At 38.0% G+C, this 27,915-nt stretch overlaps 1 protein-coding gene across 1 annotated transcript; it reads left to right on the top strand.

Annotated features, from left to right (window-relative positions):
* LOC124274851 (macoilin-1-like) lies at positions 1-27,915 on the top strand. Its single transcript, XM_046710217.1, has 12 exons — positions 1-354; positions 15,694-15,835; positions 18,588-18,714; positions 19,068-19,197; positions 19,579-19,645; positions 20,669-20,765; positions 21,969-22,344; positions 24,057-24,215; positions 24,933-25,118; positions 25,456-25,576; positions 26,277-26,451; positions 27,228-27,915. The coding sequence occupies exons 1-12, from the start codon at positions 272-274 to the stop codon at positions 27,440-27,442; spliced, it is 1,878 nt and encodes a 625-aa protein (XP_046566173.1). The 5' UTR covers positions 1-271; the 3' UTR covers positions 27,443-27,915.

The raw sequence follows: 27,915 nt of genomic DNA, 5'->3' as shown, positions 1-27,915 counted from the left end.
AATCTGAGTGTTGTTGTCGGTTCAGACATACCTCATATCTTTTGTAAACCTGAAAAACTGTTAATTTACAGTTGTATGCGGTGTTGAATATTTCCGGAATATTACGGTCGTTTGTGGCGGAATTAGCCGGACGAGTCTGACCCAGGGCGCATGTGCAAGGACATAGAAGCTGTGGAAGTACTTCCAGGACTGTCATAATAATTAGGAAAGATAAAATTAGACAAAAGAACATCATCAATCCACAATTGATGTGTGCAGGGGATTGAGGAACATGAAAAGACCGCGAAATGTTGATTGCGGCAAACCCAGACGCCCTGTGAAAAGGAACAAAATATCGGATGGTATCTATGGAAGGTAAGAACACGACTGTGTTTCAATATGGCAGTGCCAGTTTCGAGTCTGCCATTTTACGTAAAATGTCAAATTTCAGGAATCGTTCAAAGAAATGAGTTTAAGGTCGAGATATCTAGTGCATTTCCCCTTTAAGGACATAAACACGATCAATGCTACTACGACCAGGTCACTAGCGTTGAATACTACATCAAAGAAGCATGCCATCTCCCTTCCTAAGTTATGCTGAATGTCAAAAGTAACGTTTTGATACCTCGACAAATGCCCATATTTTGACGTTAGCAATAGATCTATCGGTAAACTGGCACTATCAAAGCACCAAGGTACCTTTGTCCATAAAAGCAACAACAGATAGAGAGCAGGAAATATTTGAAACAGGAAATAACTTGAAAATGTTTGTATTCACACACTACAATCTTTAGCCAGTCTTTATATTTGGTTATTTGTCTACAAATATATACCATTTATGGTTTCTAATGACAATTTGTAATGAAAATATCATGTCACTCACTGTTCTCCAAATATTTTGTCCTGAAATTACTAGCAGATGGTTTGTGCAAAGATGCTATTTATATCACAAATCTAAAATCAGCTTCACTTAAGAAACTGGCTAGCCACATTCATTATTGCAATCCGTTGTGACATACACCTTTTTGTATATGTGTATTCAAGGAAAGTGATGTCACTTGACTATTCAGGTCACTGTTGAAGGATCTAACATAATTCCTTTTCATGAATTGAAAACTACTAGTGAAAATAGGACTGTTACCAAATGTACATCAGGCAAATTATTCTTAAAAGATCTAAAAGATTTAATTATCCGATACCATTTTTGAGATTTGTTTAGCAACCCAACACAGAAGTGATCAAAATGTTGACAGTGTTTCTGTAAATGTAAAACCATAAACCTTTTCCTGGTCACCACTTGTAAACTTGGAATTCTGAAGTATTGTGAATTGTATAGCATTCTTGAAAGAGTGTTTTGAAACCTGAAATGAATCATTTCAACATGAAGGAAGCTTCTGAACAGGAAAGAATTACCAGTGGCAGTAGATATCGTGTGACTCATTTATATATAAGCTATGTGCACTGTTGTACCGGCAACAAGATGTTGCATTCTGAGTGCATACAAATTGAAAATGAATGCAAATAACATTAACCATGTTAACTGCAAGTGTATATGCTATGGTTTAACCAGGAATGTGTGAGAAATTAGGTCAAAACATATTTCCTTATTGGTTGGTTCATTTGTTGTTTAACACCGTACTGAGCAATATTCCAGCTATATGGCAGCGGTCTGTAAATAATCGAGTCTGGACAGACAGTCCAGTGGTCAACAGCATGAGTATCGATCTACGCAATTGGCATACAATGACATGGGTCAAACAAGCCAGCGAGCCTGACCACCCAATCCTGTTACTCGCCTTTTATGACAAGCATGGGTTGCTGAAGACCAATTTTCACGCGGTTCTTCACAAGTAATTTCCTGATTGGTTTAGTTAAGAATCAGTATGTCACACTCAGTCATTGTAGTTTGAATGTAAATATGCAAAATATGCACATATAGAACTTATTTGTTTATTTTACCAAGCATTTGCATGCGTTATCAAACTGAAAGCAAAACAGTTAAGAGTACAGTTTGTAAAGCTTTTAGATAGAAAGTAGTTAGCATTCAGTTGTCAGATGTTCCCTATTGGGATTCAAGGTTAGAATTGGTCCTCCAGTTTGTCAGGCTTTGTTATATTGGTCAAATGTGATCATATCCCAAAAGGATGCGTCATTGCTTTTAATATAATCACTGGTTTGTTTGGTCCAGAATATTTACAGGCCATCGTCCCTGTTTTACTGTAGGAACGATTAAAAAGGTCTGGCTAGATCATAGAGATCATTCATAGATGAATTGTTGATAAATATCAGAGATGAAATTATGACAATAAATTTTTAAAATTGAGCAAAAGAAATGTGTTACAATCACTGGTGAGTGGTGACACATTTGTGCATGGGTTACCATAGATTCTGAGAGATATTATCAATGACACTACTTTCATAGCAATAATTTTAATAAGTCTTCCTTATATTTTCGATTTTTTAAGCCAGCCTTACTGATATAGTGAGTGAGTGAGTTTAGTTTTACGCCACTTTTAGCAGTATTCCAGAACACTTAACATGTAACAGAAAATTGTCTTTTATATTTAGTCATTTACAATTCCAACAAAGTATTTGTTCCACTTGTGTCATACTACCATTATTATTATTACACCTGTAGAAGATGATAAAAAGCACTTATTTTCAATTACTTGTCAACAATAGCCACACTTGTCCACAACTTCACACCTGTGGCTGGTGGAAGTTAAACTTATTCACCTAACTTCAGTCAAACTGAAATACACATTTGAACAGGATTGAGTGAGTATGGTTTAACGCGGCTTTAAGCAATATTCCAGCAATATCACGGCGGGGGCACACCAGAAATGGGCTTCATACATAACATTGTACCCATGAAGGGAATCAAACCTGGGTCTTCTGAGTGACGAACATAAACGCTTTGAACCACTAGGCTACCCCACTGCCCTAACTGATATAAAGATCCTTGTAGTAAAACATAGTGTTTCCATATCACATGAGCACAACCTGTCTTACAGTTGAATTTTTGTAATCCCCTACTTGTATATTTTAACTATTTCCATATTTTGTTTTCTGTATTTTGTAAGAATACGTTTAACAGTACCATGTTCCAAATTGGAATTAAGAAAAATAGAAATATGACAAAGAAACTCGCTCACTCAGTTTCATCATCATAACTCCAACAAGTTCTAGAATATCTGGGGCGGTAGGGTAGCCTAATGGTTAAAGCATCCGCTCGTCACGCTGAAACTTTGGGTTCAATTGCCCCACGTTGGTACAATGTGTGAAGCCATTTGTGGTGTCCCCAGCTGTGATATTGCTGGAATATTGCTAAACCGGTGTAAAACCGTACTCACTCACTCTAGACTATCTTCCACCTCATCAGAGTCGTCACATTCACTCTGCCTTCAGTATTGGATATAGTATGCCTTGATTAAGACTAATTGTGTTATTTCTCTAATATCTAAAGCAACAAGACATAGCCACTAGTGGTGGTCCGATTAATTGAAATAATCGAAGATTGGTCGCAATGACTACATGACCAAGCAATCAATCATGTTTTCTCATAATCGAACACAATCAATTTTGGAACACTTGTTTGCAATAACAATATTTTTCACAAGGTTGGTTTTGTCTGTTAGATTTCATTAGCACTACAAGCTCTTCCAATTCATGATTGAATTTATTTTAAAGACTCCATGAAATTCATGTTCCTAACATGCTAGTCATCCTTTAAAGATGTGACATTTGCAAATGCATTTTGTGCAATTTGCAAAGAAAACGAAAAAGAACTACATGCAAAGAAAACAAGACCCGGTTCGAAAAGAACTACATGGTTTTTTTGCTTTATCTTTTTATCTTTTTGTGCATTAACAAACATAACCAGGAAAATTTGATAAATGACGCTAACCAATTATTTTCGATGATTGATCGGTTGTAATGAACCAATCATCAATTATGAGATTTAAACCAATTCTCAACACTAATAGCAGTGTAGGAAAGATAGCCCGTCCCAACGTCCGAGACGGGTGAATTTTGTGGAGGACGGGTTAAAAAAATATCTAGTCCGTCCTCATGTCTGGTCAATTTTAGCAAACCAATGACATATATATAATGATTATAACCTTTTTATCCCCATAGCAACGCTGCTTTTGGGGTATTAAAATGGACTCCGATCCGTCCGTCCGTCATCCGTCCGTGCACATTTGTCTTTTCGAGACAGAACTCTAAAGAACCGTTGTCTATTTCTTCAGAAAACTTGGCACATAGATTGGTCTGGTGGTGTACTGGTGCCTTTTGGTATTTCTGATTAAAATATTTTTTGGCATTTCCATAGCAACAAGTTGGACTCTGGTGGTTGTGTATTTTTCCGGGAGCAGAACTCTAAAACTGTTCACTATTTCTTCACCAAACTTGGTAGTTGGTATGGCGGTGTACTGGTGCCTTTTGGTTAATTCTAAATAAAATATTTGGCGTTTCCATGGCAACAAGTTCGACTTAGACTGAAATTGGTGGTCTGTTTCCGGGCAGAACTCTAAAACCGTTCACTATTTCTTCACCAAACTTGGCAGCATAGATTGGTCTGGTGGTGTAACTTCTGAATAAAATATTTTTTTGGCGTTTCCATGGCAACAAGTTCAACTTAGACTGATTTCTTCACGAGCAAACTCTAAAACCGTTCACATTTCTTCACCATTGGCACATAGATTGGTCTGGCGGTGTACTGGTGCCTTTTGGTAGTTTTGGAATTCTGATTAAAATATTTTTGGCGTTTCCATGGCAACAAGTTCGACTTAGACTGAAATTGGTGGTTGTGCTATTTTCTGGAGCAGAACTCTAAAACCGTTCTCTATTTCTTAACCAAACTTGGCACATAGTTTGATCTGGTGGTGTACTGGTGCCTTTTGGTAGTTTTGGAATTCTAAATAAAATATTTTTGGCGTTTCCATGGCAACAAGTTTGACTGAGACTGAAATTGGTGATAGTGCCCCTTTCAATACTCTCCTTCCACTTTTCTCTATACACACCTGAATATTTGACATAATCATAACTCGTAGACATAATCATGAAGAGTATTTTGCCATTGCGGGGGATATTGATGACTTTGTCTTCTTGTTGAATATTTACTGCCGAAGGTGTTTTATTTATATTTGGAGGACAGGCTACATTTTGGAAGGACTGGTAAAAAATTTGACCTGCCAGTCCTGTGGACAGGCTAGATTTTCTACATCTTTCCTACACTGCTAATAGCCACATCACAGGTATAATGACCATGCATTAGTAGCATCTTTGTTAGAGTGCTGGTAATATGGCTGGTGACAATAGTGGGAAGAAACTCCCATGACAACAATAGACCTTCCTCTTTATACGACTTCTGTAGATCAGCATGATATGTATGGCGTATCAGGTATATTTCATCATGCATATTTTGTTTGGGTTTGTTTCATCTGTCAACAAGGATGCTCCTCTGGGAACAGTCTTGTATTTAGATGATTGAGGTGTTGTAAAATATGTTAAAACCAGTTGCTGGGCAGCTCATGTTGTTTTTGGCTTAAAAATCAGATCTTGAATAATTTGAAATAGCTTTTTTAGTAAAACTTCTAGGGTAAAATATGTATAATCTTGGCATCAGCGTCTTTAACATCTGTATACACACAAAATATATTGAGTATTTCTTGGCATTTGTGTTGTTTTTCTGCCTTTCTGGGGTATAGAGATCATATCACATAGACCCCTCCATCATCACTGGCATCCTCTGTCTGTAACCATAGTAACAGGACTAACACATCAAGATTCAATAAAATTAGTGGCCTCAGGGATTTACAGGACGTGAATTCCTGCGTCCTATACGCATAAAACTTGACAATGGACGCAACAAACTTTAATAGTGCGTCCACAGGGACTCAGAAAAGAGTCCAAATACTTTTTGTAAAAATTCCAATCAAGTGACAAAATTTATCACAGAGTTTGCTACTAGCTAGGTTATGGTATTATTTGCAATTTAATTACTGTAACAATGTGATGATCATGATACAATGCAATAACAGTATTAATAATTATATTTTAGTATATGGGACCCCCATTTTGTTGTCCAGGACCCCTAAAAATTAAGAGCATGAGTCGCAGGGACCCTCAAATACAGGACTCAAGGTAAATCCCTGTGGTTTTGCTGGATTAAACCGATCTTAATTCTTATCTCATCATCACACACTCCATTCGCAAATAGAGTTTTTGTATTATAAATTAACTTTAATGCAGTAAAACATCCAATGAAATAATCAAGACTAGTGACACCTACCAACCTCTTTTGTAATGACATGCGAAACTGATACATTCTCTTACTGTATTCAGGGTGTTTATAACACACACAAAACTGATAGGTTAATAAAGACCTCGAAATCTTGGTTACGAAATAGCCACATAAATTTATTAAAGCAAGCTTATAAGGGGCATTGTCCTCTGTTTAGCCATATCATTTTGGTTTCATAATTTTCGAGTTTGCATTGGTTTCTATGCTGGTGACACAATAGAGAGATGCTTAATTAGCCTCCTGCAAGGTTAACGAGATTTGTTTCACAGTAATTCACAGGTGGGTCCTGATTTGTTCACAAATGTCATCTGGATGTCACTGTTTTCAGGCAACATTATCTGTGTTGGAGACAAAGCTTTCAAGTATGGGGCAGAACTCTCATGTTGAACATTATAAAGGGAGATTCCATACCACATGTTAGAGACCACTAATGAAACATACAACTTTATAGATGACAACTTTTTATTTATTGCATAGAGCGACATTTCGATGTAGTTTTAGCTTGATAACGATGTAAGAATCTACATCAAAATGCAATAAATAAGAAGTTGTCATCCATAAAGTTGTATGTTTCATTTTTGACTCACCAACTTCTAGACTGCCTATCAAACAATTAGAGACCATTATTAATTCAGATATAAATACTATAGCAGCAAGCATTAATGATCCCTGGATCTTCTATATCAAGGAAACACGTGAAGGTCCAGGGTAGGATTCGTCTTCTGCAACCCATGCTGTTGTTCATGCTGTTGATCACTGGATTGTCTAGTTTAGGCTCTATTATTTACAGACTGCAGCCATATAGCTGGAATATTACTGAGTGAGGCATTAAACAACAAACAAAACAACCAAATCTATATCAAGGACAGTTTACATGTCATGTATAATGGCTGACCTCGCCCCAGAACAGATAATTAGAATAACACATCATGATAAACAGATGACCGTTAAAGAGGTCCCAGGATCAGTTTCAACATGACCAATGTCTTCTGGAAATGTCTAACTGAAATGCCTCACCCAGCATCCCAGTCTTTGATATGACTGTACCAGTCGGATCCACTGCAGGAACAGTATCGACTACCTCATTCAATCTGACTCCCAGCACCATTCTATTTGGGTATTCAATGTATTTTCACTCTAATGGGTCCAGTCTTTGGTTATTTATAAAACAATGAGCAAATATTATAATTATAACGTAAACATTCCCTCTGGATTATGGTAGCTTTATTCCTGTGGATACACAGATTACATACAGAAAATCAAAAGAAATTTTAACACTAAGTCATAGCTATTTCTAGTGGTATACCTAATCTTCCCCTGAGTTATCTCCCTTGATCCCGACGTCACTGTATTTTTCTCCTAGAACCCATCATATAATTTTTCTGTATGAAAATGGTGGTCGATGGCACGAGCCGGGGCCAAAGTCATTTCTGACGGAAACCAGGGGTGCTATGACCGGGAAAGCCGGTTACCATACCCTGGCATAAGCAGGAGGCCGGTCCCCTTCAGGGGGAGAAGCCAAGGGCTTCAGGCGACGGGAACGGAGTCGGTCTAGCTGGGTCCGGGGTGACCGTGGCTCAGGCTACACACTCCGCGATCTTGGTTCCCGAGAACCAGCCATCCGTGGCGGTTCCCTCTCGCTCACAGCCTGCTATCTTTTCCCACAGTGGGACGGCCGCAGGACTGTCACGGACTGGATACCGTGCCGAGTGCTTGGTGTTCCTTTTCCGGCTTGAGCCATACCACCGGGTCGGCGGCTATTAACAATGGGCTTGTCAACCCAGCAACCGAGAGACACGGGCCTGCTATCTTTTTCCATGGTGGGACTAGGCAGCAGGACTTTCACTGCTTGATACCGTACCGGGTGCACGGGATTCCCGTCCCGGATTGAGCCATGATACCGGATAGGCGGCTATTGACAATGGCTTGTCAGCCCAGCAATTCCACAGCCACGGACCTAGCGGTTTGATAAGAGAATATGGCCACAGGACTGCAGGCGTATACTGACACGGATAATCCGTCCTTGAACCCGTTGGTGTCTGACTTGGCCGATCTGGTCGCTTCATCGGTATATCCCTTCTCACAACCGGAGTTCACTATGTGTGAGGGTTTGTTGACAGTACTAACTATGAATGTTTTTGGAAGAGGTTTTCTCGCCGGGTTGAATTTTTATGGAGAAGTTGGAACTATCATATGGTCTTTATCCCAATATCCTTCCACCTCCATTTGAGGATCAGGGAATTGACATACCCGTGGAGTTGGGTTGCTGATTACTGCCAGAAGGGATGCCCAAGCTGTCCTTGTCGCATTCTTCATTACTTAAGAAACCATTGGAGTATTATAACTTAGGCCTCTCCAAGGCCACGACGTGGGATAACCTGCCCAGGTCTACACCATTCACGATAGATTTATTCCGGCCAGTCTACCTAACTTGGATAAGGATTTTGCCCTCTTACATGAAGTTAACGGCTTCTGGGAGCAAACACTTCAGTGTACAATAGCGATTCAAGGAGTTAGATATGGCTGCTCGGACATCCATTGGTATGTTATCCTATTCTTGCTGGTTTGCCACGGGTCTACGGGTTTTGCTCCTCCAGTTTTCCAAGTTTACTTCGGGTTATAAAGGACACAGCTCAAGAGGGGCGTTGGCGCATTTTTTTCCTGGTCGTGGTTTATTTCACTTCATTTGAACAGATTCAGAGACTGGATTCATTAAAGAATTAAAATAGAGACATAGTCTAGAGTCTATATTCGTAGGCAGCTGGGATACTCTATAGTTTATTCACGGTAGACGAGTATCAATCATGCATGGAGTGGGCGAGTTAAGTTTTCCGCATCACTGAGCAATATTCCAGCCTTATGTCACGGGGCCTATAATTTATCGACTTGGGTCAGACAAGCCAGTGATCAACAACATGAGTATCGATCTACGCAGTTTGGATATGGTGTCATATTGGGTTAACTAAGTCAGCAACCTGACCTCCCGATTTCATTAGTTACCTTTACGACAAGCAGAAAGGACTCATAAGCCATCTCTTCCCCATTCATCACTTATAAACGGAATTTGATTCTCTCAACTTTTGGTAGATATCTACCGTATACGGGACTGGCATAAGTGAGTCAGGGAGTTGTCGATCTTTTCTCCACTCGACAATCTGTTACACTTGCCGTTGTATAAGGAAGCTATAGTTTTTCGTCATCTGAGGCCAGTTCTTCGCCTACTACTTTAGTTATTCATTAGTTGCATTGAAATCTACCTACAGCCACGGCTTCAAATCAATCCGGTACAGGTGTTTTAAGTACTCTGTATCACATACAAGAGTCAAAACGGCATAGCACCAGAATAGCTAGGTGAATTGTTAATTCCCTTCAACCAGACAACTGCGATCTGTAAGCAATTCTTATTGAATGCTTTTTTATATAGACTGCCATGGCTTCTTATGGGAAGCGTTTTTCACTGGTAGTTCGCCATTTCTGTAGAATGATCTGCCCATCGCTATAAAACTGCATCCATGGTTGATTACATTATTTCACTGCAGTATTAACTCAAACATTTCTTTATAGTACGTGTTTGAGCATTCACTTTGTGGTTGGATTTTGCGATAATTTTCAGTTTTATCTTCATTATTATTATTACTGAATTAGGATCACCACGGCTATTTCGAGACTAGCTACGGTTTAAATTAATCTGCTGCCTCACGAGGTTGGGGCAGCGCAGGTAGTCAGGACAGGTGTAGGAACCTGATAACCGACGGCATGTGCGTTATACCGTTTGGTTGGAAACCAGACCGATATCCAGTTCACTATATACAGGCAGGTGACTTTATTCAATTGTCTCTATTTACCCAGCAGGGTAAATGGGTACCCGGTGGGATAAGTCATGTGACTATTCAAATTTCTAGCGCCTCTTGGCAGCATGACTAATAAAAGGTTATACAGTACAACCAGAAATTATTGAGAATTTAAAGATTGTAAATTTTTTTATCTTTTTCACTCATTACTCACATATTAAATGTGAATATTAGCAGATATACACAGATATGCCACCCCACACGTTAAATTTCGGACTGTACTTTGGGCGCTGATACAAAGGTTTTTCTGTTTGTTTTGTCTAGAACTTCAGTGTATTAGGAAACAGCCACACAGAACTTTCATCTGAGAAAATCACATTGTCCCAGTTAAAATTTCTATGCTGTAAGCACCAGTTCAACCTTTGCTCCTTTTGTTCAGGTTTCATGATCGGTGATGGAATTCCTCGACTTTTCTGCCTACCCATTGCATGCAGATCAGTTCGAATTGTCTCCTTACAGACAGCCACAGTTCCTCTATCAATCCTATCCGACAGTCAATTGTCCTTGTCATAATACTCTAAAATCAACTTCCTCTTTTCTAAATCATCCATACTGAGATATCACTGAAAATGTCGTCTGCTAGCAAGTAAACAAAGGGTGATAACTCTTCACAAACTAATGAAAAAGGATTAACGGAGTTGTCTCCAAGCACTTGATAGCTGGTCAAGGTTGTTTGTACTAGACATCCAGTTAAACATATTCCTAAAATTCTCAATAATTTCTGGTCATACTATATGTCAACATTGTGAGCATATGCATTGTACACGGGAAGGACGTGTTATAAAATGTCATCGATTATTGTTAACAAGCGCCTATTATCCTTCTACTTTCTTACGGATCTTGGGCAGTGTATTCTGTCATCAGTTTATTATTTTCATCACTCCCATATATTGCCAAAAGCTTTTTAAAACTTCACTCACTCACTCACTCACTACAATAAGTGAGATGTTTTTTGATTCACTGCACTAGAGTTTGTGTGTACGTCATGACTACATTTGATCAGGAAATAAAGATCTGTCAAGACGTATACAACTTGAAAAGGCTCTAAATTGAGTCATGCTATTGGGTTTGTAAGTGTTTCACCCGTATGAACATGAACGCACACTTATCTGAGCACTGCTTCTTTTTATGTTATCCTCAGGCAGGTAGCAAGTTTCCAGTTTCGATGGCGTATCTAACTGTTTTATGACTGTTTTACCTGTCGGTCATGTGGAATGGCAACCTTTCCGTTGACCCAGTTTTAAAATAGACTACTGACAGCTGAAACAAAAAATGTTACATGTGGTGTATTTTGTTGGTAACCTTCCTGTTTCCGCTATATTTGCATCTGTATTTTTCGTAAAATGCTTCAAATATTTTTGAAAGATACTAAAATGCCCTGGTAGTGAAAGGATATTAATTCTTTTGAGCTAGAATTTCTTATGTCCAACTTCCCACTCGTCCAACCACCCACTCACACACACTCTCAAATCAAAACTCTTAATATATATGTGTACATTATTTGATAGCAGGCTTCAAGCCAGAATTGTGACCTGTAAGAATAAACTTGATTCTGTTAGAAACTGTTGACAAGAATAGCTTGTTGAATGTGCCAGACCTTCTGAATGAAAGTCCAGCTGTAACGTGCATGCACACCGGTAAACTCAAACTGTAAACTCTGATTTTCTGACACATCTTGTTGAGGTCAGTTGAAAGTAAACAAAGTACAATGCCTGTTTGAATTTTGCTGTAGTTGAAGTTTACAGCATGTCTTCAAAATTTCTCATGATATTTTGGAGCTTTTATCTTCTTTAGAGTTCCTCCATGATCTTTGAATATAATGCCCTTCTATTTCTGAGCGAGTACCCCTGCCCCAAGTCTGATGCCTAAAGTACTGTCAGAAATAGAAACAACAATTGTTTTTATGCTGTTACTCTGTATCCCTCAAATTTACACAACTGCACATAGCACATGTCAAAATAACCCACATCGGCCTAAATTGGCGTACAGTGGGATGCTTAATACGATATCCAGAAAATCATGTTTACTCGTAAAATCGAGCAAAACTTATGCGAATAGCTGCTAAAAACAATAGATCAGACTATACATGGCAATTAGGTTGTTCAGGCATGTTTTGATGACGGACCGTCGATTCACCTGGCATGAAATGCATGTGCTGCTGACAGGCACAAGGGTCATCTCAAAGATATTTTATGCTTTTTAATGTGTGTTGAATATGTCTCATCTATTGATTAACATCTTGCGTGTTTCTTTCATAAGGTTTATATGTGAAAAAGTATGATACCCATAGAAAAGCTTAAATCAGCCATTATATTAAATGTCTCAAAATATATAGGTGGCATGACCACCTGAAGATCGACAGGACTGGATATTATTAAAATGGACTCCGTGCACATTCGTCTTTTGCAGAGCAGATCTTTAAAACCGTTCAATATTTCTTCACCAAATTTGGCACATAGATAGGTCTAGTGGTAAACTGGTGCCTTTTAGTAGTTTTGGATTTCTGAATAAAGTATTTTGACGTTTACGTGGCAACAAGTGTGACTTCAACTGAAATTGATGGACTTCAACTACAGCAAACTTAAAAACTGCACAATATTTCTTCACCAAATTTGGCACTTAGATAGGTCTAGTGGTGAACTGGTGCCTTTTGGTTGTTTTTGATTTCGGAATAAAATATTTTTTAGCGCTTCCATGGTAACAAGTTTGGCTTCAACTGAAATTGGTGGTAGTTCTCCTGTCTGGAGTAGAACTTTAGAAACTTTCAATAATATCCTTCCACTTTCTTATATACATGCCAAAACTTTGACATCATCATATCTAGTAGACATATTCATGAAGAGTATTTTGCCATTGCAGAGGATATTGATGACTTTGTCTTCTTGTTTGTACATTGTTATGACATGCTGTTTACTTCCCCTTATCTTATCTTAGCTGATATCTCTATCCAGATATCTACCCAGCAAGACCCCAACCACCGTCTGTGATACCCGTCCAGGTTTATTTTTGAGACGACCCCTTCTTCCTGTTTGTTTTGTATAGTGATAGTGAGACTCCATGGTAGCTACATCCTTAATAATTAAATCAGGGCTCCAGATAACTTTGGGGGGGATGAGTGTACTTACACATCATATTGCAAGTGGAGGTGTACTGAGAATTTTGAAGGAGTACTGACATGTTTTTGTGTGAGCGAGTTGGTGATGTGGTTTGTCTGGACGTTTCATCGATCACTATTTCCAACCATGTATTTGTAGTTGAAGTCGCGTGAGAAATAACTGAGCGACCGTGTGATGCGCGAAATGTCAGGTCCGACTGGACATAAATAGGAACAGTGTAGTTTTTAGCCAATCGAAAAATAGTGACGCATATCGTTGCATGGCAACGCAAGTGATTCCTACTGTCGGGTTTCATGTGTCAAATCGTGTTTCGCAAAAGAAACTTGAAAAGTATTTATCCGAAACATATTTCCATTTGCACGATACGCAAGGAAATTAAATGTTAACGTACAAAGGTATACAAGTGCGTACACGATACGCTTGAAATCTTATATTACGTCGTACTTAATTGATTTTGAGGCGTACATTACGCCTGTACGCCCCTTATCTGTAGCCCTGTTAAATTATTTCAGTATTAAAGTTATCATATTTTATGTCAGCTATCATTTCTAATGAAGCTAAGTCTAATTTCAAAATGGACATTTAAAAAGTGTCTTTTGTAATACAAAACCTTCGCACAGTAATTTGCATAAAGCCATGGTTTGTTCCAAATAAGTCGCTTTGCCTGCATTGCTCATTTCTGCACTAATCTCTCCCCAATAAGGTCCTTTTTTTTAACGTTTTCCTATCTCCCTAACACTGAGACTGTAGTTAGGTCAAATCTAGTTTAACAGATAATTCACACTTTCACATATTAACTACATAAATTGTAAATGTGAAGAAGAAAAGGAAAAAAAAATTATATTTCTGACAGTACTTCACGTTTTCACTACCTCATCCAATATTTCATCACAAATATTACAACAGGTGATTGGTAGTACTACACTCAGTATGATTCGATTCATTTTAGAATAATTTTTAAAGAAGTGATTTTTATGGAGTTTTGACTATGAGGACTGCACAAGGTTTTGGTTTGTACTCAAAAGTTAATTTACAAATGATGTTTTGCTTCAAAATTCATTGTCAAAATAGCTATAACATTAAAACAATATTTTTCACACATTGTTATCTCCCCTGTATCCATGGCTACATAATGTCTGCAACTGACCATTCCCAGTAATATGAAACTTTAGTGTAAAGAAATCAGGATCTGTCAATCACTGTCAAACACTTTACCTCCCAGTATTTCACAAAATGTATTCCATTGGAGCTACTTGTATTACAAATTGTTTGCCAATAAACAGCCTTTTTAATTACTTTAATTAGGGCTGCCTCTATCACAATATATTTCTGTACAAATCTGTTGCCAGTACACAGCGTTTTAAAAAACTTGAGGTAGCATTACATATGACTACAATATCCTGACACAATGTGCTAATTTGATGGCATAATACTGTTTTTAGTAATATTCCAGCAATATCACGCCAGGGACATCACGACAGAAATGGGCTTCACACATTGTACCCATTTGGTTGTTGTACATGAACATGCAAATGAGTGATGAAGATGTGATGTGGTTCAGTTTTATGTTTCAATGATGGTTGTTTATGTTTTTGTATGTTATGTTTTTAAAATTGATGCTTATGTTAATTATTATTGTTGACATACAAGAATACCCTTTAATTGTTTTTTAATTTCTGCTGTAGCCATTTCTTCTCAAACAAAACACCTCACTGACAAATATTAACATAAAAAGATTAAAAATCAAACCATACTTTATAATGTTTTGCTAGACTAACGCTTAATCTCTGATAGGGCTGGGACAATTCACAGATGCACCGATACATCATTATACATTTAAGTATGATACAACTATTGTATCGCTACAAAACGATACACAATTTTTTTTCAAAACAGTATTACCTTAAACATGTTAAAGTACTTATTTAGAGAAAAATATGCAAGTATGATAGAGTTACTTGTTTGTTTATTACAACAGTGTTATTGTTATACACAAATACCTTGAAATAAATCATTTGAAATCTTAATACTGTATCATTCTTTCAAGGTGTATGTTGTGATGTGTATCGTATCGTATCGCAGATAGTGTATCGTCACAGCCCTAGAGTCTGAATATATATAATTTTGATTGTAACAAAAAAAACCCATTTAAATTGACGAGGAGCCCCAGTTAGTTGGGAGAAACCTGGGAAAATCTAGACTTGATTCATTTAGGACTTTAACATTGCAGGGAGGGATAGGCAGTAGGAAAATGATGTGGTTCAGGGACTGTGAGACAGACTAAATGTTTTGGGTGTGATTGCCATATGCTTTAGCCACTAATGTGTGCGGAAGTTTGATTTTGTCAAATGTGTGTAAAATGACCTGTTTCATTTTCTTTTGAAGGAATAGTATGACTGGATTCCTGGCAGGTCCTACATGTGCATGTTCTTTGTTTCAGTACGTTCTTGTACTTGAAGTTTCTACTGGTGTGGGCGCTGGTTTTGATGGCAGATTTCATTCTGGAGTTCCGTTTTGAATACCTCTGGCCTTTCTGGCTCCTTCTCCGAAGTGTTTACGACTCATTCAAGTACCAAGGACTGGTAAGATGATAATCTTGTAAACATTTAGTGAATATTCTAGTCATTTTAAGAATTCCACTGTTTAATTTATAAAGAGTAGCAACATGAAGAGGATGACTGTAAACGTAAATTTGATTATGTGTATCAATTTAAGAGTTTATGAGTTTACACATAGACAGTGACAGACTGACTGACACCATTCACTGATTAAATCTATATCAAGACCAAAATCGTCACCAGAGTATGGATAACTATAAAGTTCCCCTTTAGCATCTGGTCTGAAGTGAGTGAAGTCCCATTTTGGTAAAATTCTTTTGATCGAAGTTGTTCTTTGTGCTTATGAGAAGTTATGAGATCTCCAGAAAAGAATACAAAAAGACTAGAATAGTAGAAGACTCACATGTTTCATCACAGTGTGTATTACTTCCCTCTGTTGTGATTCTTGGTCAGAATTGGTGCCAAGCTTGGTAAGATGGTCGTAACAGGCAACCAAGTATGTCAACTGCTCACCAATTTAGATCATAGTCAACTTAACCTGACCTTGTGATTGTTGTTCAGACATTAAATCACTGGATAGTCTGTTCCAGACTTTCTTATTTACAGATTATTGCCATGTATCTGGAACTTGGCTGTATGTTGTGATAAATGAGAGACAGCTAATACAGTCATCCCTCGCCATAACGCAGGTCTTGGGTCTTGATGACCCCGCGTTATTAGACACCCACGTTATAGTAACTATTACATAACGCGGAACAAAGGCCAAGTAAAATTGTATTTTCCATGGACATAACAAAGCTGCTATTTCGTGTATTGTGCCCAGTCGAAACTATATCGTATTGTTGGAGGTGAAAAAAAAAACAACTTTGTAAATGAAAATAATAGATGTATGTACAGGAACCTTGCAATCAAACATCACTAGACATGGTAATTCAATTGTTGTTCCTGTTATGCTACCTGTTATTCAACTAAGCCGGAAATAGCAATCAGTGGTGCACAGATGTTTTGGTCCAATGTACCGGTGATTCAGTTAAAAACGATCCGATAACATAACATCAAAGAATTTCTATTCCATTATCAGAATAATTTTATATCTTAAGCAGTTATTTTAACAGAGATATTATATATTGCTATTGTATAAGTATAATGCATGTTTTCTACGAACATATTTAACATAGGCTGAGCACTTTGGGTTACCTGGCTGGATACATTTTACGTAGGAGACAGTTTGACAAGTCACCGCTGACTTCCCGCGGTACGTGCCACTTTGATTGTAAAAACAAAATGTTGGCAATTAATTGTAAAATATGACTTTAATGAGTCAATAGCGCGGTCTTGGGGTCCATGGATGACGAGGCTGTAATCTGTTCGTGATTGCTGAGAAAAAAGTGAAATTGGTGCTATCGCGGTAGACGCAAAAAACTGACCCTCACGAATGTGGTAAGCAGAATTTGTATGGAATGAGGTAATGCCATTTCACTCGCGGTTTCTCCGTTGTTGCTGTAAACAGTTTTAATCAATGAAAATGGGATTGAATGTAATCAAATAAAATGTGTTTTCTGACATTATAACGTTCTCGGATGGCGGTGTTTACCCGTGCAATAACGCGGTGTGTTGCATCACAGCAAACATTGTAAGTATTTGGCAGATGGCAAGTTGTCTTTTATAAGTTATTACGATGTTTTGCTGTTTGTCTGATAATTATTGAGAAAACCCTGCATGTTTGAAACATCTGAAAAAGCATTGATATGTACGATAAACACTGTTAATTGCAATCTGCACTGAATTTCACTAGAATATAACGTGATTAACCAGAGCTCAACAGCGGATTTGTTGATGTGCTATTTTCGATGACATGAACATGTGTGATCGCTGGGCAACCTTTTCTATGGGAGCCACAGATTACCCCGTGGTTTAACCGAATCCGCGGTATAGCGAAGAGCGTTATTGCGAGGGATGACTGTATTAGCTTTGTGCATTGTAAACCATTTGGTCATGAACAGACCTAGCTTGGATGTTTCCTGTAAGATAATGACCTGTTTGAGGATGTAGATAAATTTAAGGAATAATTTTGTATAATGAGGTACAGGGTTTGATTTAAGCACTTAGAACCTGACAAATGCAAACTGCAGCCTCATATTTATGCTAACTTGCACCCAGTGCATGTTGATATTTTGCTGTTCAAAGAACACAAACTTCAACTGTAAAACAGAATGATGAAGAACTGGCTTGGAACAGTGACTCAGATCACTACACAGACATTGATTGAACGATTGTTTCTGTTTATGTCATGAAATTTTATTAAATATGATAAACTTTGCTCATCAGACCTAGAATATTTTTCTTATAATGTTCTAAATCATCAAAACGTCAAGCATCAACATTGCATTTATACTCAACAGCAGATGTAAGTTGTCTTTCTCTAGTGCAAGCAAGTTATTACTTAGGTTGCACTGAGTGCAAGCAGGTTATTACTTAAGGTTGCACTGGGTGTAAGCAGGATTCATCACCTTAATTCAAGCCCTATAGAACTGTCATAAGTGTATACTAACGTTTAGTCTCTGAATATATATAATTTAGAAACAAACAATTCTTTTTAAATTGGAAACGAGCCCCAGTGAGATGGGAGATTCAGACCTGAACCTGACGAAATGTAGACCTGCTTCATTTGGGGCTTTAGCTTTATAGAAAGGGCCAGGCAGAAGAGAAGATAATGGGACTTAAGGGACTGGGAGACAGACTTATCATAAGTGAAATGACTGTTGTTTTGTTTCAGGCTTTCTCTGTCTTCTTCGTTTGCATCGCTATCACATCAGACGTCATCTGCTATCTTTTCATACCAGTACAGTGGCTATTTTTTGCGGCCAGTACCTACGTTTGGGTTCAATATGTTTGGCACACAGGTAATACATTCACATACTTCTCACCTTCTACTGTCAGTGATAACAGTGGTAGGAAAACTAGTTACCTATGATGATATGTAAGAAGTTAACATGGCTGAGATAGTAACTTAGAGTAGTTCTCAGGTAAATAACTTGATTAATGTAGATTCCAGTAATTGTTGTTTTTACCTTTAATCAAGTTTATTACTAATATTTGCCATGATTACAAAAGAATGTACATGATAAAATGATAAGTGAAGAACTTTGATTTTAGTAGTTTTTGTCAGAAAAAAATGTAACATTCAGTTTTTCATGATTTCAAATTTACGATCTCCTTCACCTGATCTGTGATGAAGTCTACTGGTTTGTTTCAGAGAGGGGGATATGTCTGCCGACAGTGTCACTGTGGTTGCTTTTTGTATACATAGAAGCCTCAGTGCGACTTCGAGAACTCAAGAGCCTTCCTTTTAATTTAGACCTTTGCAGGCCATTTGCTGCGCACTGGTGAGTTACCTCCCTTGGATAACTGTACCATTGAAAAACTTCAGGCATTTTTGTTATGCATTGCATTCAAGTCTGTTTTATTCTCTATTGTTGAGGGACATTTATTGAAATTTAAGTGCCTGTGATGATTCTGAGTTAGAAAGCACATTTCTTTATGCTGGTAATGTGGCTGGAGACAATGGAGGTAATAACAATAATATCATAATAATAATAATAGTGTTGATCATACTCTGACTTTGTAAAAGCGTGGAAGTTTGCTCATAATATCAATCACTGTTTATTCTTGTCCAGATATTAGTTATTACAATCTGCATTAATGTATGCATTTCATAGGATTCAGTGTCGAGGTTTTAACTGTTGTTATGTGTTTGTGTTTTTCAGTATTGGTTATCCAGTGGTGACACTAGGATTTGGTTTTAAAAGTTACATATCTTACAGAATGAGATTGGTAAGTTTTTTTTATTGCTTAATGTCTGAATTTGTAACAATCTTTGTATGTCAGTAGGGAATTCAGTGTTCAAATTTAAGCGTGAAGGTCGAGGGGTCAAGATATCAACACTACAGGAGTAAACCTCACAGTCAAACACCTAGGACTTCCTTTAGTGTCAGCCTCTTTTTACTTAATTTGGGGGTTACTTATGAAAGCGAGAAATGAAAAATAGAAAGTCTCACATACTTCTCATCAATAATCACTGTTATCATTAGATATTTACTTGTCCTCAGCTGTTTCTGGTAGGCTGGTACTGGAGGGCTAGCATGAATTTTGAAAGCTGAAAAAGAAATTTACTCATGTTGCTTTGTGGATGAAATGTGCCATATTCAAATTATTCTACTCACACTTTGCTGAGGATCACAAAAATTCACATCTTTACTTAAACGTAGATTTTTAATTTGAAATTGCACCCATTTAAAATTGGATAAATAATAATATGGTAACACCTCTTTAGGCAAACAGTCACTTTAATCTAACCTTATACACTTGATACATGAGTAGCCATAAAAATGGTTTTCATGGCACCAATCAACCATTTTGCAAATCATAGAACGAGTCATTGACAAGTACACAGCACCTGTCAATAGCAGGTATAGGTTCCACAAGGTGAAATGACAAACTGAAACCTAGGATCCATGCTTACAATAAGCTTAGATATTTAAACCAAATTTGACACCACATCAGAGTTTTCTGTTGAATCCATGATTTGATCCTTAGCAAAGTGTGAATAATATGTCTGTCCGCCACTTAAGTATGCCAATTGTCGTTGAAACACATGAAATGTGAAAAATAATATGCTTCCTGTCAATACAAAAATACTGGGGTCTTATATAGACCCAGAACATTGTGCAAAACTCCTAAATAGTGTGTGATGTAGCTTTCTTGAATGGATGGCACTGTGGTATGTGTTTTGCAATATGAATAGACGTCCCAGTTAAAGACTTCATGATTTTTACCCATTTTTCTTTCCTTTTACAGAGAAGACAGAAAGTTGTACAAAAAGAAAATGATTTTTACATGCAGCTATTACATCAAGCACTTCCTGCAGAGGTCCAGTATGCTGATAAACAAAAAGGTGACATATTTCAAATGTTTTATCCCCAATACCACACAAATCCTTCAGGCACTAACCTTTACGAATTTGGAAACATGTATTGTCAGAGACCACGGAAAGATAAGAGACAACTTACATGATCAGTTGTTTAGGCTTGTTGACATTGTTGATGCATGTTATTGTATCCCAGTTGAGTGGATCAATACTCATGATATCAGTCACTGGATTGTCTGGTCCAGTCTTCGATTATTTACAGAAGCCTGTATGTTATGTCTGAAATTTCTCTTTGTCTTCTAACTACAGATTCTAGTTCTTTTTACCAGTGTATGAAATAAGGCCCGTCTGACCGCCCGAGACGGGCTAGATTTGTGACGGACGGTCTGGTAAAAAGTTTAGAAGTTCCATACATCTGAGTAAATTCACCATATCCTGCTTGGTGTCTGGTCTGGTTAAATCCATTTTGGGCTGGTAATATTTTCAAGTTACTAGCCCTGATGTCTGGCTGGGTTTTTGGCTTATTTCGTACACTGTTTTTAGGTTTGAGTCCGATCTAAGATTTGAACTCCCTCTAATCTATCATGCCACCTATATGAGGCACCTAATCCCCAGCCGTGTATGGGCTGGAATAATGCTGACAGTTGTGGTCAGGGGGTGGTGAGGGGACTACAGGGCTAGGGGCAGAGTTAAACAACAAATGAATATATATCCAACAACAATTGTCTTTACATTGTATTTCACCTGGAGTTTCATTTAAAATCAGTGGTAGACATCTTCTTGTTCTTCATGCTTGTCTCTCCATCAAGCAGGCATAGAAATACCCAAATTTATTAAATTATAAAATATCATATGTGCTCTAATGCAAATATCCCTTTATGTGCACCATGTCATTGTTGACTTCATTGAAATCACTAATGTTTGGCTAGAATGATCTCACCCAAAACAATGTCATGGCTGAGTATTGTTAACATTCAACAGTTATGGTTTTCTAAGACAGCAGTTGTTGTCAGTGCAATTTCCTCAAGAGGAACTGTAAATGATGGAGACTTAATAAATAATAAAGAAACTTTTCCCTCGCATATGTGTCATACTGATATTAAGAAACTTAAGAATTCATTCATTAACGTCATTTGGGAAATTCAAGAATTTTGACACTTGTCTTGTTAAATGAGTATGATACAGTCCTGTAGTAATCTCTGTGACTTACTGACTTGTGTTTTCTTGCAGCTTTGCCATCCAAACCGGAGGAGGAGGTAATCTCAAATGGGGTGGCAGGGAAGAAAATAGTGAAAGTAGAAGAAGAAAAAGATGGCAAGAAGTCCGCCAAGAGTTCAGACATTAATGAAGATGACGAGATAGAGTATATAGAGAAAAGCTTGCCAAAGAAAACTAATGTTAATCAGTTTGATGAAAGTGCGGACAATTTTGTCAATGATCAGCAAGCTAAATCTTTCAAAACAGCATCCAGCTCAGTGGGTGGAAAATCCCAGGGCAGCAAGTTAAATAGCAGTAAGGAAAATAGTACGAAAAAAGGGAAGACATACAGTAAAGATATACCACCTCCAGCTACTTTCAGCAACAATAAAGATGAAGTTATAGCAAGGTGAGTGGTGCTTTCATTGTGTGTCATCATGCTTCAGTGGACCTAAATCCCATAACGATAACAGCCTCTTTGTTTCAGTATTTCTGCTTCTTGGTATAAGTGGTGGTCGGATTAATCGAAATATGAAGATTGGTCGCAATGACTAAACAAGCAATCGATCATAGACTCCAGGAAACTTATGTTCCTAACATACTAGTCATCCTTTAAGTATGTGAAGTTCACAGATGCATTTTGTGCAATTTGCCCCCAAAACCAAAACAAAAAAAACGCAAACGAATAGCAATGGTTTTCACTTTCTTCTTCTTTTTTTTTTTTTTTTGTGCATTAACAAACATAACCAGGAAAATTTGATAAATGATGCTAACCAATTATTTTTGATGATTGATCGGTTGCATTGAACCAGTTATCCATTATGAGGTTTTAGCCAATTCCCAACACTAGGTGGTATCGCTTTTTTGTAAGGGGAGTTTAGCAAATTAGTAATCCCAGCATACTATTATTTTTTCAAAACTTCAGTTTTTTTGGGGGGTTAAGACTACAGTAAATGGAACAACTCTCATTTCTAAATTCTGGGAAACCTTTTGCATTATACAGCTCATTGGGACAGAAAGTTATCACATCTCATTTGGAGATGGAGAACTGACAATTTCAATCTCTCTGTTCCTAAATTTTGAAATAAGGTGAATTTTTTATTATGTTTTGTTGAAATATTTGTATTAGGAAGCAAATGTCAGTATTTTAGGAATTGTGGGATTCAAGGTTTAAATGCAGGGGTGGAAATAACCCATTGCCCGACGTCCGAGTCCAGTGTTTTTTTCTGTCGGGCAAGCAAATTTGTATATCACACTGTACCGGTGTCCACTTGACTTTCCAATGTTAATTATGTTGTTTATTTAAAAAATCAACCAGAAGACAGCCAGTATAGTGGAAAACTTATCAGGGCAAGTGATTTTACATGTGCCACTGTTCCGAGTACACTAGCATTTTAAAAGTTATTTCCACCCCTGAAATGATTTCCAAGCCACCTATGCTAGAGACCACTAACTACATTGAGCAGGTGGTCAGGCGACTGTTGTTGATCGTATTGATCGTAACACATTTATCACTGCTAGTTAGTTAGTACTGGATGTTAGTTACTGGTCCTGTGTGTCAACATGTTTGTTTTGCTATCAGTATAATGAAGCAGCAGGGTGCCCTTATGTAATGATCGCTGATTTATTGATCTCATCAAGCTGTTCTGTATGGCTCAAATAATCACTGTTATTGTGCTTATGATTGTTTACTTTTAATGTGTACACAAATAGGCAAGAATTAAATAAGCAGCAGCATGCCTTTGTGTAGTGATTGCTGATTGGTTGATCTTGTCAAGCTGTTCATTATTGTTCTCCAGCTTCACTTATAATTATTTTTGTTTTATGTACACATCTAAAGCAGCAAGTAAAATAACAACTAATATAGTTTATTATTCCTTACAGTCATTGCATTTAAATTATCTTTGTATACATATTGGGTATTTATTAGCTGAATCAACAGAGGATCTCAGAAGAAATTCACAAGACAATTTCATGTGCTTATGTTAATCTCAAACGTGATCAGTAATCAAATATTGGCAAATGTCAGTAAATAATATGCAGCGATAGTACTTTGGTGAAATATCATTTTTAGGATGTACCAAGATAACCAACTTCATATTTATCTGTTGACTCTTTCAGGTTAGAGACAGATGTAAAGAAGTTAAAGGCGGACCTTCAATCTAGTCGAAACTGTGAGCAAGAGTTACGATCTCAGATAAATAACTTCAGTATAGGGGATAAGTCCCTGCGGTCCGAGCTGTATCAACTCCAGCAAGATAATGAAAATTTACAGAATAAGTAAGTATTCTTGGTATTTTCTAGAATTTGACTGTGAGGTTGAATGGGGTTGTCCATATAGTGTCATATGCTATTTAAAAGAAGGCAAATAGTAGCTGATATTTTTAGAAGACTACAGTTATTCTTATTTAGGAAAACATCTTCTTTGACTTGCTTTGACTTATTTTGTGAAAGTAAAAGATGGGGAAACGAAATTGTACGTGCTAGTAGAGTGTTCCTGTCATAGCATTCTTTTAAAGCAGAAGGTGGTGTAGAAGGCACAACCTCCTTAGCTGAGTCGAAATTTAATATCTTACCCCCAAAAATAGCTACCATTGAAAGTCTGTTTGAAAACCCTATATACCCTGATAATACTTACACCATGTGATAGCTGAATATGCCTGCTGTGGTTGAGGTAGCCTTGTGGTAAGGTGTTCGCTCATCACACCGAAGGCCCAGGTTCTATTCCCCACATGGACACAATGTGTTAAGCCCATTTCTGGTGTCCCTGCCCCATAATATTGCTGTCATATTGCTAAAGGCGGTGTAAATCTCTCTCTCTCTCTCTCTCTCTCTCTCTCTCTCTCTCTCTCTCTCTCTCTCTCTCTCTCTCTCTCTCTCTCTCTCTCTCTCTCTCTCTCTCTCTCTCTCTCTCTCTCTCTAGTTGACTCTCTCTCTCACTCACTCACTCCTGTAGTTGACCCTCTCCATGTGTAACAATTGTTGCTGTGTCCCCAGACTGCACAACCTTGTGACCAGCAAGCAGCAAGATAAACAGAACATAGCTATGCTGGAAAAGAAGGTGCAAGAGGAACGAAAGCTTCGAGCATCACTTGAGGCACAGCTTGCCTCAGAGCGCAAAGCAAGAAAGGCAGACGAGGCAGCTGCTGCAGCTAGAGCAGTTGCCATGGCAACAGCAGCAAGGTTGGTTTAACGTAATGTGTTGACATCTGTTGAGTTGGATTCGGTGGAACATTGCTTGGCATTACAGGGGTGCTTGGGTCTTTGTAGGGTTCGGGATTAGCTTATGCTGGCTGTAATAGGTGACTTCATAGGTAGGGTTGTCAGGCAAAGTGATTACATCACGCCATCATGACCCAGCAGGTCATTGCTCACAATATTATTCACTGGATTGTCTGGTCCAGACTTGAATATTTAAACACTCATGCTTATCAACTACAAAAATTGACTTTGATTTGCTGTTTTGTATGAAAATACGTTTGAATGTGATCGGAATGTAGACAGTTTAATGTGTTTTCAGAGTCGAATGCACAGAGAGTTGTAAGGCTAGGAGAAGAGACAGTGAAATTGATATAAAACAGCTCCGCAGGGATCTGAAAATGAGGGAAGAGCAAGTTCGACAGATTGAAAGAGAAGTACAAGTAAGTATATTGAGCAACATTTCAACTGAGTGCTCATGCTGTTGATCACTGGATTGTCTCGTCCACACTCGATTATTTAAAACCGCCACCATATAGCTGGAATATTGCTGAGTGCAGCGTAAAACTAAACTCACTCACTCACTCAACTGATTGCTACTGAGTCTCCCATGTTTTGCTTCAAGGACCAAGACAAGGATCAGGTGTTTACTGTGGGTAAAGGTGCGAAGGGGTAGCCTAGTGGTTAAAGCGTTTGCTCGCCACGGCAGATACCCGAGTTCGATCCCAACATGGGTGAAATGGGTAAAACCCATTTCTGGTGTCCCCTGATATGATATTGCTAGAATAGTGCTAAAAGTGGCGTAAAACAATACTCACTCACTCAAGTGGGTAAATTGGCTGGTTGTGTTCAATTGTACCTCATTGTTGTGAATTATTCTTCGTCAACGACTGATCTGCCTGAACCATGTATGTATGTTCATATATGGGTTCAAATCCTGGTTCGCCCCGACCATGTTTTCAGCACCATACTCATGCTAGTGGGTTTTCCCCAAAGGTGTGAATATTCTGAGACCTGCATCTGCCTCTCGTGATACTGCTGGAATAATGCTGAAAGCAGCGTAAAACCTCACTCACTTTCTCTCATAAATTCATTCATCAACAATAATTAGAACCTTTTTAGAACTAAGCTGTTTGTTTCTAGGCTCTGCGACAGTATAAGGATGCCCAGAAGGAGACAGAGGTTCTGATGGCGGCCCTGGGGGCCATGCAAGACAAGAACACAGAGCTGGAGAATAACCTGAGTGCAGAGACAAGATTCAAGCAGGATCTGTTTTCAGCTCTCGCCGAGGAGAGGCGCCAAATTAAAATATTACAGAGTGAGCTTTTAACCTTTAATTAATTTTTAAATGTTGGAAAATGAAAGGGAGTTGTATATGAGTTAGAAGTGTGGAAGGATGCAGATTAAGTTATTACTGTGTCAGGACCCATTTAAATTTTAAATACAATTGATCACAATCAATTATTGATAAATTACTCTGATCCCCTTTTCGGTCTGCATATTGTCAACGATAACCAGCACTGGTTATCATTGATAGAAACTAACATTTTTCATCCAATTGTCCATACAAAACTGGCAAATTTATTCTCATCCCTATAAAAACCTTCACTGGCAAGGACTAAATGACTATGGCCAATTTCTGTCACTAATAATGTACTACTCACGCTTTGCTAAGGATCACAAAAATTCACAACATTACTTAAACATAGATTGTACCCATTTAAAATTGGATAAATAATGATATGGTAACCCCTCTTTAGGCAAACAGCCACTTTAATCTAACCTTATGCACTTGATACATGAGTAACCATAAAAATGGTTTTCATGGCGCCAGTCAGCCATTTTGCAAATCATGGGACCAGTTATTGACAAATAAACAATACATGTCAATAGTAGGTATGGGATCCACAAGATGCAGTGACATACTGAAACCTAGGATCCATGTTTACAATAAGCTTAGGTATTTAAACCAAATTTGACCCCACATAATAGTTTTCTTTTGAATCCATGATTTGATCCTTATCAAAGTGTGAATAGTATATTTCTTTTGCACTGAATATGCCAGTTCCCACAAACCTGTTATTTTGTTCACAGACACAGTACATGAGAAAGACAGCGAGATTGCAGAGCTGAAATCAAAAATAGCTGAGGTGATGGCTCTTATCCCCAGCACAAGCTCTTATCAGACTCTCAATTCAGAGAGGACGTCCTCTCCGCTCTTCTCCTCAAAATACTGCAAGGATGATGTGACGGTGTCCTCGGACCTGAACCCCAATGCCACAGACTACACCCCCAAGAACTCTATTTAAACCTCAGCCAGCAGCCCTCAAAACCATCCTCCTCTCCTCCCTCCCAGCCCATCCTTGCAAGTAACATGACATTGTTCACCATTGAACCACCACCTCCACCCTACATGAACGTTTTTGCCTTGTGGACAGCCCCACTTCATATCTGTACAACGGTGGACATGTTGTTTTAGTCCAATCTTATAGACTCGTCCATTGGTGCTACAATTGGTTTTCAGTTCCGTTGGAGCTGCAGGTCTGGTGACTGCCATCTCTCGCGACCAGTAGTTGACCTGCCAACAGTGTTCACATAATCTAAGTACGCAGCTGCACCACTGGTAAACAAAGATTACTTAATAAACCAACGCCAACTTGTTTCTTCCACAATGAGCATACCCAAAGTCAAAACACTCAGTACGGTTCTGTTAAAGATATGCTTAAAATAAACTCTTAGCTTAACTTTTGAAAAAGGAAGATAAACGGCTGATTGATTGAAA

This window comes from Haliotis rubra, unplaced genomic scaffold (genome assembly GCF_003918875.1).
Source record: "Haliotis rubra isolate DU_JTF1 unplaced genomic scaffold, ASM391887v1 Scf195, whole genome shotgun sequence".
NCBI classification, from domain to species: Eukaryota; Metazoa; Mollusca; class Gastropoda; order Lepetellida; family Haliotidae; genus Haliotis; species Haliotis rubra.
This window is presented reverse-complemented; position numbering and strand designations above follow the sequence as displayed.